The 12,895-nt window shown below is 39.5% G+C and overlaps 1 protein-coding gene across 1 annotated transcript in view; it reads left to right on the top strand.

Moving 5' to 3' along the window:
- The window catches only part of LOC126767654 (neuroligin 4-like), a 188,515-nt gene that overhangs the window by 105,820 nt on the left and 69,800 nt on the right, over window positions 1-12,895 (top strand). The window contains exons 9-10 of the mRNA XM_050485139.1: window positions 4,228-4,652; window positions 10,524-10,642. Coding sequence (XP_050341096.1) covers window positions 4,228-4,652; window positions 10,524-10,642 — 544 coding nt within the window. The remainder of the gene's footprint in view (window positions 1-4,227; window positions 4,653-10,523; window positions 10,643-12,895) is intronic.

Raw genomic sequence — 12,895 nt, forward strand, 5'->3', positions numbered from 1 at the left:
TCTGATTGTATTCGAGTCGGCTGTCTTCTTGCGTTCTGACATTGGACTTTGAACCTCCAGTGAGCTCAGCAGGTGCAGGACCGTGAGATTCTTCTGGCCCAGAGTAAACTGAAAAAAATCCTCTGAAATACTTACGCTTAACAACGCCAATATTATCATAATTATAGGTGGATCTGTCCTACAACCTAACTTAAACTAACCTACTTGGTATACTCCTTAATTGTTAACTCAACCCCGTTGATCTTCGGAGGTTTCCATGCCGGGTTCTGGTAACTCTTTGTATATAGTTGTATATCCGAAGTATAGAACGAACGAAAAATTAGCAACCTGTCGTAGACAAAGTAAAATAGTGTTAATTACGCACGTTTTCCTGCCGGGTAGGTGCCGCATACATAACGGCATGCATAATCGCGTGCATTTGCCAATCAGCAGCGACTAGTTGTGCACATCCGCGTATTAACCATCAAATGCCAGCTAAATGAGCACGCTATCAGTTTCCACGGGACACACAATGCTAAATCACCCTCCCCAATGCCCTAAGCCGATAATAAATTTTGAATATGATTTTTCTGTTTTGCTTGTTGTTTTCACAAATTAATGGTCAGACAGCACGTTATAAGCAGTCACCGCCGAGAGTACGTGTAGGTGCATGGGCATGTGTGCGTGATTGTGTCTATTTGTGTTTCTGAAAAACTGCTAATTTGCTGAATTTTCACAGCTTATTTGGTTTTTGCTCTACGCCCGCAGCCGCAAACCCCTCCGTCGGCGCGCTCCATGATTGAGCACAATGTTTTGACAACGTCCGCACATTTTGTTGTTTATCCATTGTTCATGTTACTGTTGTTGCAAGTGTATACATGATGAGCGTATTTGGAGCGTGAAGCGTTTGTCAGGTGGCCAGGGCTAATAGAAGGTGGCATAAATTAATTGTTGGTTCGCTGCTTCAATGATTTCGCAAACCCGTTCCGGTCGTGGAGCGAGGTACGAGTGCCCCTGCGGATTGCTTGCTATGCAGTCTACAACGAAAACGCTTGAATGAGTAATGTGTGCTCAAATATTGTGCATTTTGCACAACATAGATTTTGTTTGTTGTCGGTAGTACAACTGTACAACAACGTTTCGAACAGGTTTTAATGGAAAATGTACACAAAATAGCACAAAATAGGTGATTAATAGTGCCGGTGGTTGGACGTGATTGACAGTTTTGTAGCGGATAAACAAAGAAAACGGAACGGTATTGATAAATTGCTGTCCGAAGCAAATGTACAAAAAAAGTTTAAATCATCCGAAGCCCTTTTTAGGGATACAAATTTCTTTATTATTGCCATTATAAAAATGTTTCCTTTATTAACCACCTTTTTGTTGTTTCTGTTTTTGAACGTAGCCCTTTTGAATTTTCAAAACGCATTTTCATAAGCCAACATGGAAGACCTCAAATACTAACTTCATTAAGATGCAAAAGGATACTTGCTGAAGAGCTGAGCAAGGCCAATATAGTCAGTCCGAAACCATTTGACGTCGAACTTTGGCTTTTCGTTCCGGAGACAGCCAGGTAGTTTGGTGAATTTTCCTATGCTGGAACCTACTTGTAGTACTACAGAAAACCATATTTCGGGCCCCGGCGAAGTCGACCAAGCGATATGTTGAAGAACTTCGCTTTGATGCGGATTGTGGCTGGACGTTCACACACCGGGGTGAATGCCAGGACTCAGTGACGGAGTCTCACTCCCGAAACCATATCGACTTTGCGCTCCTTTATAGGGTCACTATAGTAAATTCCACAAGTACTTTCTCGTCTCAGTTCTTGTCCCAGCCTTTACTTTTACGAGGACATCAACCAGCCGATCTTTAATGCGTTTGTCGTAGTCATAATCAAAAGGATGGTCTCCGAGGCTGTTGCTTCTTTTTCATGGAGTGCGATTTTTACGTAGTGGGTCCTAAACCCAGAGCACAACCCCTTAGCTCGCCCTCAAACCAATATTCTTTGGCTTCCCAGAGTATACCTGGTCTAAGAGCGGAAGTCGAGAGCTGCTTAAGTCATATGTAAAACAATCATTCCATTCCACTCCTAAGTGAATGGCGCTCAGAGAACTTTCCTCACTTTCGGAAACTTCTACACATGATTCTAACCTCCCCTCATCCTCATTGTCAAATTTAAGCTTTCAAGACAACGGAATTAGATAAAATAAAACAGTATATGCAGTCACCTTCCAAAACGACGCCTCTAACAGTAACTATATATGGTTCTAAGTTTACCAGGTCCCTGAGCTTGGCCCTAGCTGTCGCTTCTCTAGTCGCATACCTTTGAGGACGGCATTGGTGTGAAGAACTCGATGGAGGAGAAAGACGATGAGCTTTTTCACGGATAAATCAAAGTGGGTGGCGTGGTTACTATCCATTTTGATAGTAGGGCAGCGGCTTTGGCCTTCAATTCGCTGACTGTGCGCTCAAGACGAATGAACGATTGTCTCGACTCATTATCTCAAGCATCGAGATCTTTTATGATTAAACTTGTCTGGGTGTTTAACCACAACGGTATTGCAAGAAACTCTAAGTCTATTGAGTTACTTAGAAAAGGTACTTCAGTCTCAATAACGGCGTAATGGGTACGGGTAGGAGCTTATTTTTCTTCTTGTGGTTCACTACAGCACTGATTGACTGGACTGTTGGGCCTCAGGCTAAATCAGCAAGCTTTGGTTAACCACCACCAGCTGAGCAGCCGCAAAGTCGAAGATGTATCTTAAGTTCAGGGCGTTTTTGTTAAAAGCTGAGAGCCAGCTATAGGAGTTACTTCGTTTGGCTTCATAAAGAACCGTACATAACAGTCTAAGTGTGATCCCCCGCCCTGCTGAGAAATTAGTCAATTTACGTAGTCTAACCTAACCTAATCAAGCTGTCGATGGAGCGAATCTAGAATAGGCGCAGCTTCTTCTAAGCGTAACCAAGAAGTCGTTGATAATAAATGCAAGAGTCTATTATGCATGCGTCGTGCCATAGTTTTGAGTATGTACGTATGTATGTATGCGTGTGCGTTACGTTGCGTTACGTGCGTGACAATAAATTAAAAAGAGTTCAGTTCATAAGCAACATAAGTTCGAGATAACGCCTGGGCAATATGCAGGAAACACATACACACGCCAGATATGTATGTAGTACGTCATAAATGTATGCATATGAGTGTATATGTGTGCGTTCAAATGCAGTAAATTGCTTGCTTGAAGGCTGCACTTCTATTTATGATTATCCATGTCCACGCTCCCATACAAACACATACGCTCGTACGCCCATAAACATGAAGGACAGATATTTTTATGCAGCAAAAACAACAACACAATAGCTTGTGCCGTTGAATTAGTGCGACAGTTGAAACATTATATTAAAACGCACTTTTCGTATTAAAACTGCAACCCACGTGCGTGCTCACGCTTACGCGTCCAACTTAAACACACCTATGTGTATACATACATACACGTATGTGTGTGTTTCTATAAATATTGGTCGCGCAAGCCCCAACGTAAATATAGAAGCGGTGTCCTTGCAGTTGCAACATACTAACGCATACGCGCATATACTATATACACACACATATATACAATATATACCTATATGTGCATATACATATATATGTACATATATATATGTATATATACATATGTGCATTATGCGTTGAACGCAGCAACTACTGACAGTCATTCAGTCGAGAGTAACACTTAACCTAAATACGGCACAGGCTTTGTGACAGACAGACACATCTGCAGCTGTATTTGTGCATGTTATGCTTGGCATAAGAAGAGCACGCACATAACGCTGCTCACGCACGCACCCACACACTGGTGTTTCGCATGCGGCACATTGCTTTGCGCACAGCCATTGTAGCCTGTAAGTGCAGCTGCTTACATATGAGCATATGTGTGGCTATATCCTCGGTGCTGTGAATACCCGCGCCCCTCTTTATATATACACCAACACATGCGCATCTGAAAAAAGTGCATATTTGTGCGCTAATTAGTGCGTAAATGCGCATAGCAAAAGCATTTTCTTCTTTTAAACTTCAAATTGAAATGTTTCTTTATGTTCTGATACATTTTTTATTCCCCTGGTTGTCATATTGAAACAACCCCCATCACAAAGTGGCGAAACTTCGAAAGCCATTTAAAAAAAAAAAAAAATTTAAGCCAATGCCTTTACGATTAATACACTCTTGCCTGTATTTCGTCTACTCCACAGATCGTTAATGAGTACACCGACTGGGATCGTACGTCGCAGCACCCGATTAACACACGCGACACCGCTGTGGCAGCGCTGTCGGATGCGCAATTCGTAGCGCCCATCATACGCACCGGTGACCAATTGGCCGCCAATTCGCCGCCACCCATATCGAGCAGCAGCAGCAGCACAGGTGGCGGCATGTCTTCCGCATCAACCGCTGCGGGTGCACAATCGGGACGTTGTTACTTTTACGTTTTCGACTACCAAACGAAGGACGGTGATTATCCGCAACGCATGGGCACGGTGCATGGCGAGGACTTGCCGTATATATTTGGTGCGCCGCTCGTGGATGGCTTTAGCCATTTTCCACAGAACTATACGAAGTCCGAGATAGCGCTGTCCGAAGCGGTGATAATATTTTGGACAAATTTCGCTAGAACGGGGTAAGTAAATAAAAGCTGCCATTGCGCTTGTTATTGTTATTTAGCCATAAATATAGTTGGTACATGCAGTTTATTTGTAGAGAAATGTTTAGCATTAGGGCAGTCGAATTTAATATATACCTATGTATATATATTTTATTAACGATTTTTGTTTTTTTTTAAGTATTAAGTTACTTGCAAAGATACTTATATGTGCGCCCGAAGATTTTTCATAAAATTTTACTTTGCTCAGCCAAACTCAATTATGAAGGGTGTATTTTTTAGACATGTGATTTTCAAGAAGAAATAAAATTCGTAAATTTATTGCTATGACCAATAACTTAGCGTTATTATAAAGAAAAGGGTTTGCCAATATATTCTAAAAATGATGTTTTTCAATAAATTGGGTTGTTCGTTCACTTTGTGCCATGTAACGCAGTCTTGTTGAAACCAAAGGTCGCCCACGTAAACATCCTCCAATTCAGGGATGAAAAAGTCATTATTTATAGCTGTATAGTCTTCCCAATTGACTGTAAAATTATGGCCAAAAGAAGACCGTTTTTTTAATATTTTTTATAATGTGGACCAATAGATCACACTAAACAGCTTCAATACAGTAACTTTTTGTTACATCTTCAAGATGTCAGAAAATGACTTGCGGATTATCATCGCTCCAAATGCGATAATTTTGTTTATTAACTTAGCCATTCAACCAAAAGTGAGCTTCATCGCTGAACCAAATTTTCTTGTAAACAGATCAATTCTAAAGTACCTGGCCTATCATAGTAAAACAGATTTTTTTTTCTTATTCAACATAATTCCCTTCACGGCTGATACACTGATTACAGCGAGCCTCCTACTTTTCGATACCATTTTTGTAGTACGATTTGTTCTTTGCTTCCAAATAAACCTTAGTTTCGGCAATCACTTCCTCATTCGATGAAATTTCGTCCCAACGAGCATTCCTTTGAGATCTGCGAACAGCAATTAGCCACTGAGGACCAGATCTGCAGAGTGCGGTAGATGCGGAAGCATGTCGAAGCCCAATTCACGAATTTTGTCATTGTTTTCACTGATGCGTGACACTGTGCATTGTCTTGGTTCTTTTTCTTCAAATCCGGTCATTTTTCACTTCGCACTTTTGTCCTTTAAATGGTCCAATAACGCCATGTAATTGTCAATGTTGTTGGTCCTTCCTTTTCAAAGTAGTCAGTAAAACTTATACCATACTCATCTTAATATATAGGCGTCATAACCAAGCCACTTGATGTAGCCATGTTTCATCCTTTGCCATAATCGACGCAAAACTCCGAGTTCACACGACACCCTAAATATTCATTCACAACATATCCAACATATTCCTTTGATATCTTCACAGTCTTAGCTGTCTCGAAAAACTTGACTTTACTATAATCCGAAATTAGTTTGGGGCGTTCACTGCGTTCACCGTCTTCGGTGCTCATCTTAAAATCGCAATCAATGTTCATCTTTTTTTGAACCGCCTCACCAAATGCAATTGATGGTCGTTCGGCATCAATTCTTGCATGAACTGGATTTTGTAAGCCCTCGAGTCAGAATCCTTCCACAAAATTTGCATAAGTTCCCTAAAGTGCTTGGGCATAGCGCCAATTGTTGCGAGCGATGGTGGATGAAATCATTCGGGTCTTCTTGGATACGCTGCTCTACAGTAACGATAGCATTTCCGAAAAGCCCATTAACCACTAGAGAAAAAGTATTGTGAAACCGATCCATTGTTGCCCGTGGTTACCGACTCTACTGGTCAATTATCTTGACCGAATGGAGGTCAATCGAATTTATTATACCCTGAACAGGATATATTAAGTTTGTCACGATGTTTGTAACACCCAGAAAGAAGCGTCGGAGACCCTATAAAGTATATATATAAATGATCAGTATGTTGAGCTGAGTCGATTTAACCATGTCCGTATGTCTGTCTGTCCGTCCGTCCTTCTGTATATATACGGACTAGTCCCTCAGTTTTTAAGATATCCTTTTGAAATTTTGCAAGCGTCATTTTCTCTTCAAGAAGCTGCTTATTTGTCGGAACGGCCGATATCGGACCACTATAACATATAGCTGCCATATAAACTGAACGATCAAGTTCTTGTATGGAAAACTTTCACATTTGACAATGTATCTTCACCAAATTTGGTATAGATTATTTTCTTAGGCAACAATGTAATCTCCGAAAAAATTGTTCAGATCGGATTACTAAGCACATAGCTTCCATACAAACTGAACACATAGTTACTAAAAGAAATGCACCTGTGAAGGGCATATTAGCTTCGGTGCAGCCGAATTTAACGTTTTTTCTTGTTTTGGTAATAAATTTGCACACATTGCTGACGTTATACCGGAGTATGAAATGGCAACCAAGCAAAATAAATACAAATACCTCAAAAAAAGTATTGTCATTGAAAATCACACGTCTAAAAAAACATCCGTTATAACTGAAAGTGTATCCAATTCACACACAATTTTTGGTGTTAACTATGGCATTCAACGAAAAAATACTGCCAGCTGATCGATATATGCCGCAAAATTCAACTTTGGTCTGCTTTGTACATCGGGCCAATGCGACTAAAAAATTCTCGTTTTTCCATCTCTCACCCCAAACTGTTTTTTGCCGAACTCGCCAGCATCGACACGTGTCATAAATAAATAACGGAACATTTAGTAAAATTAATCCAAATTAAAGCTAAAAAAAATTTTGTTGTCAAAGAAAGGTCTCAAAGCGAGTTGTATGTTGGTAGCCCGCGTTCACACACATATACAGAAAAGTGCCTCAATAAAATATATTATTTTTCGCTTAGTTTTTATTTATGGAATTTTCATTTTTAATTTCAAGCTTTATGTTTTTGCGCATCACGATAAAGTGTAGAGTATTTAACATCAAGTGTCTTTAGTACATTATGACTGTTGGATTTTCATTTACTCCGCTTCGTTCGCCCAGAATGCCATTCCAGCACTTGTCTAGCGAGTACAAAGAGCTTTAACACACATTTACAATACTTTTAGCACAATTACTGCAACCCTGTAGGGAATAGGAACGTTTTACAAACTCAACTCAAACGCACTAGTCGTGGGCTAGTTGGTGTTTTATTGTTTTTTTTCACTTACGAATGAATTTTTTATAAACAAATGGAATATTTTTACAAATTACGCCACAACTTTTTGATATTAACCGACTAAAGGCGAATTTCACTAGTTTCCCATAACTGCGAACAGCTTTTGTTTCTCGTGTACAGCTTCCCATACTATCATCATATGCGCGGACATTCTATTGCCCGCTAAAGACCGATTGTTGTTAGAGAAACTTCTACTGCAAACTTTCGAATTTTCCTACTGGAATCGTAGCCATTGATTTTTCGCGCCTAGCGCATCCGTTCGAAGCGTTAAAGTTCCTGCAGGGTAGCTACTCTCTGCATGCGCCCACACTAATGCTGCAATAGAGTTTTCATGTTTGCGTCGCATGCCCACATAACCGACAAGGGCGATATTGTTCAGCGCCCTTTTCAAATTTATGTGTTTACACATACATAGCTACATATGTGTCTATGTATGCATGGGTGTGTGTATAAACGTTTTATGTAGAGAGTGTTGAAGTGCACTGTTAATGTTCGTCACTTTGGATTTCCAACACTTTTCTGCCGTTTAAACAGAAAAGCTGTGTTGAAAAGCCGGCATTCATTTGAAGAAGATGCAGAGTGATAAAATATACGGCAGTGATGTATCTCAATTAAGTTAACAAAGGAATTACAAATAATACAGTAGCCTTCCAAATATCTGCAAATGATAGAAGGTTAAAAATCATAAGCAAGATGATCAGAGCACTCTAAGATTTCTATTTTGTTTTGAGTTGTCGGTGTGAAGTAAAAATTTACACTTTATGCTCGCTGTTAATATCGAATGGGACCCCTTGTGCCTGTGGACTATGCGAAAATACATGCACAATAGTATTGTTCAAAGTATTGTCCAACTGAAGCGCTATTTTTCCAATTCTGACAATTTGTGGATTTTATGGCAAAAGCTCATAGCTGGTTTGGCGGCCAAGAATGAATCAAGCCAATTTTTGTTACCCACTTCTGATGTGAACCATATACCAGTGTTCCGTCTCAACTGGAACAAATAGTTGTCAGCAGAGAGGAGCAAGGTCTGAACTACGAACTTAGAAAAGTCCGAGTTCTGATGTCATCAAATAAAGAGCGCTACCTTGACATCATGGATATTCGGACGTGCCGTTGATTTGGCTGCTTGGTCAGGTTTTACATATGATTTTTATACTCTTGCAACATGTTGTTACAAAGTATAACAGTTTTATTCGCCTAACGGTTGTACATATCACCTAAAACTAAGCGAAAAAGACATACGGTTATATATATATTCTTCTTTACTGGCGTAGATATACATATATATGTATAAATGATAAGGGTGACGAAAAAAATTTAAATTCGGGTAACTGTCTGTCTGTCTGTCTGTCCGTCTGGACAAGCTATAACTTGAGTAAAAATTGAGATATCTTGATGAGACTTGTAGTGCGCGTTGCATTACTATTTGGATTGCAGTAACAGGGGTCACCTGTGGGGAAAAAACTTTGAAAAAGTGGGCGTGGTCGCGTCCTCTAATAAGTACATATCTCCTGAACCCCTAAAGCTATAACAACCAAATTTGCTGAGCACAAATACTGTAAGAACTCCTATAGACAGTGTGAAAATGGATGAGATTGTAAGATGACTCCTTTTACTCCCCATATAACGGTACTGTATAAAATTACTAAAACCGAATAAATCAATAACTCAATTACAGACATTAAATTTTTCTTTCGAGATGTTATGGGAGGGCTTTATGCGAACCGGTGTAAAAATTGGACGACGGGCGTGGCACCGCCCACTTTTTGGTGAAATGCCATATCTCGCGACCCGACCGACAGACCGATTTCGACTAAATTTAGTAAGTACCATTCTTCTCGTATTTCCAGGTCACAGTGAAAAATTAGCGAAATCGGACTATAACCACGCCTACTTCCCATACAGCTCAAATTTAAATTCCATTTGCTTATTTCACATTTCATATAACGGCGTAAAATTTTTGCGCTAAGAATTCCCTGAAAGTATGCCACTTTATGACCAAAAATTTCCCTAATCCAACCAAAACTGTTCAAGCCCCTAGGTACCGAATATGTGGAGCCCAGCATCAATAGTTGACTTTTGACCGAAAATATCGGTCGCAACGTCTGAGCTATATAATTGAAATTCAGACAAAATCCTTTTCTGATAATAATATCTCTGTGTATCCAAAGTGGGTTGAATCGGGTCAATACTTCCTTTAGCCCCCATATACCTAATATAAAGATTTTCGAACTTCCTGGTGACTTTATTCTGCATATATCGGCCAATATTTGAGTTGTCTCAATGAAATTACAGACTATGTTTTGCTCATAACAGTATATCTTTGTGCCTAAAATAGATGCAAACACACTAAAACTTTACCTAACCCTCATATAACAAATATCAGAATCTTCGAACATGCGACGACTTCACTCCATTTGAAAAGCGGTTGTATGTGAGATACCTTAATGAAACCCATGGAACATTTTTTAGAACTTCCTGAAATAAATAGGCACAAAGTTGTACATATTTGAATGAAAAAATTTATTTTTGTTTACGCTTCAAATGACATAGGTACTCGTATACTGAAAAAATCGCATAAGTAGCATTTCCATTGACTGTTCTGAATACTGGAACAAAAATATATAATAAACAAGTTACACCATCTTTTGGCAAACCGCCTGCATAGTTATAGACCCAATATATTTTTCTGCAATTCGATTTCATTTACATCTTCATATAACCCCCACTTTTTTCCTTCCAGCAATCCCAATGAGCATCATCGCCAAGACTCCGTGCTACCCGCCTCCAAGGAGCGGAATCGCTTCCGCAGCACCATTTGGGAAAATTATGATCCACTGCACCAAAAGTATCTCGAAATCGGTAAGTTGCCATCACTGTATGAGATAAATTAGCTAATTTTTATCAATAAAGTCATACTCATGGCAGTTGTTAACTGAAAGAAACTTTTTATTAGCTTCTATCTCTCCTCTGCGTAAGCTTATAAGAATACAATTTATGTAGGTCTAAAATACGTCTTCTGCATTTAGTTTCATTAGCACTCATATGCCATATTTTATAGAATATAGCTCCACTCAATGAAAAGTAATTTTGCTCACAGCAGCTACATCATTTCCGGTCATTTATTGGGTAATTGTGTTAATCATCGAACTATGGGCGCCGCAATCGCAACAAATCGCCATTAAATGTATTTACATTAATGTATTCACTAACACTCTCTCCCGGCACATGCGTATTGATATGCCTAGGAAAGTGTGCAGTTAATTACAGTTATTCACACTTTGTAACAGCCGCTTCCTCAGCTGCTTCCGCAGCTACTTCTCTTACTCCGAACGGCCACGCCTCTTGTGGTGAGGCGTACTTGTAGGTGTTATTAGCGGCTGCAAATTGCTTCACTGCTGTGTCACATTCTTTATTTATTTACTTGCTTTATAGGTATATATGTGCTTAAGTTTCCTTTATTGCTTATTTTGCTGTCGAAATTGATAAACGAATTCTCCTGTTCGTCATTGCGGGCATTACAAAAAACAAAGTAACAATGCTTACTTATAATTTGATCAGTCATCAATATACCTGCATAAATGCAGTATCTATACCCATCCCAACATGACGTGCTTCTTGCTTAGACCTAATGAATCCACAGCGGTACCCCGCCAGGCCGGCACCATAAAGCGACATCAGCAAAAGCAGCTACAGAGTCGAATTACTAAGAATGTTATAAGGTCTATTGCTGGGATTAAGCGCGTAAAAAGATCAGCAAGTGTGCTGTTTCAGACCAAATGTGCTGTTGCCACTCTGCTGTACTAGCATTTGTCAAAACTTTCGACGAGAGCGAAACTCCAACCTTTGTTTTTGGGTGGCAATAGCCAAGTGATGCACAATAATTGATATATTTGACAGAAATATTTATAATGGTGTGTGGAACCGAAAGGTTTTGAAATGCATAAAATGACAAGTGACTTGATGACATGACACACAAACGACGTTTGATGAGTTCTCAAGAATTGAACATATGTACATACATAAATTTTATTCCCACAACAAGCACAAATGGCAAGCAAGCGGAATTCAAAGCACATAGTAACAGAAGAATATACATAAGAAGAGGTCAATTGAAAAGTTCCCGGCTGAGACATAAATAGCGATATTAGAATTAAATGCTTAGGATTTTAACCTTCTCTAAACTTCAAACGGTGCGTACATAAATTTGACAGCTATAGGATAATTAGTTTCTGAATGATATCATTTTGTCTTTACTTCACTCTCTTCGACATTAGATATTTCGATATCGAAGTTTCTTCTCCAAGTTAGAGTAGGTCAGTCTTTTCGTCGACTGTCTTATGGATTCCAGTAGATAGCGTTCCGTCTGATTTTATCTGGATACGGTCGCAGCCACATATTCTTTTGAGAATTTCGAGCAACAATGATGTTTGATTAGAATGCTAGATACGGTGACAAGCCAGAAAATGTTTCAAATAAAGCTTGCTTGGCCTTTTTATATGGTTGGCGATGGCTTCTACTTATTTCATTTAAAATTTAAAAATTTTATGGCATAAGATAGAACAACAACAACATTTTAACAGCTGCAGCTATAAATAAATCATAATTATTCGCATACAAATTCACGACTTACGCGTAAAAATCACAGTAAACCACATAACAAAAACAACAACAATAGCAAATTCGAAATAAGTGGAGAGAGTAAATAGACAAAACGATGCGAAAAACTGGCAGCAACAAAACGGAAATACATATGATGCATTATTAATTTCGCCTTATCTCACCTTCTCAGCGAAATTTACCAACGCACACCCATACACACACATGCAGAGCCAATTGATTTACGCACAGCGAGCACAGACAAGATTTGTTACATCAACTTCTCGCTCATATGCTGCTCGACGAAGTACTCACACGGCAACTGTGGAGATTTCCCTAATTACGTATACGCCATGACATGCACGCTTGCTGGTAGGCTGCTTTGATGCTTGCCATTTGTTACGTAACGGTTGACAACTGCTGAAAGGCCCCTCACACTTCTGCGAAAGCGAAGTGTGTAGCATAATCACGCATACTGCCCATATAACGGTTATGTGGAAAACTACTAAAAGTGCG

The sequence above is a fragment of the Bactrocera neohumeralis genome, chromosome 2 (genome assembly GCF_024586455.1).
Source record: "Bactrocera neohumeralis isolate Rockhampton chromosome 2, APGP_CSIRO_Bneo_wtdbg2-racon-allhic-juicebox.fasta_v2, whole genome shotgun sequence".
In the NCBI taxonomy this organism is placed as follows: Eukaryota; Metazoa; Arthropoda; class Insecta; order Diptera; family Tephritidae; genus Bactrocera; species Bactrocera neohumeralis.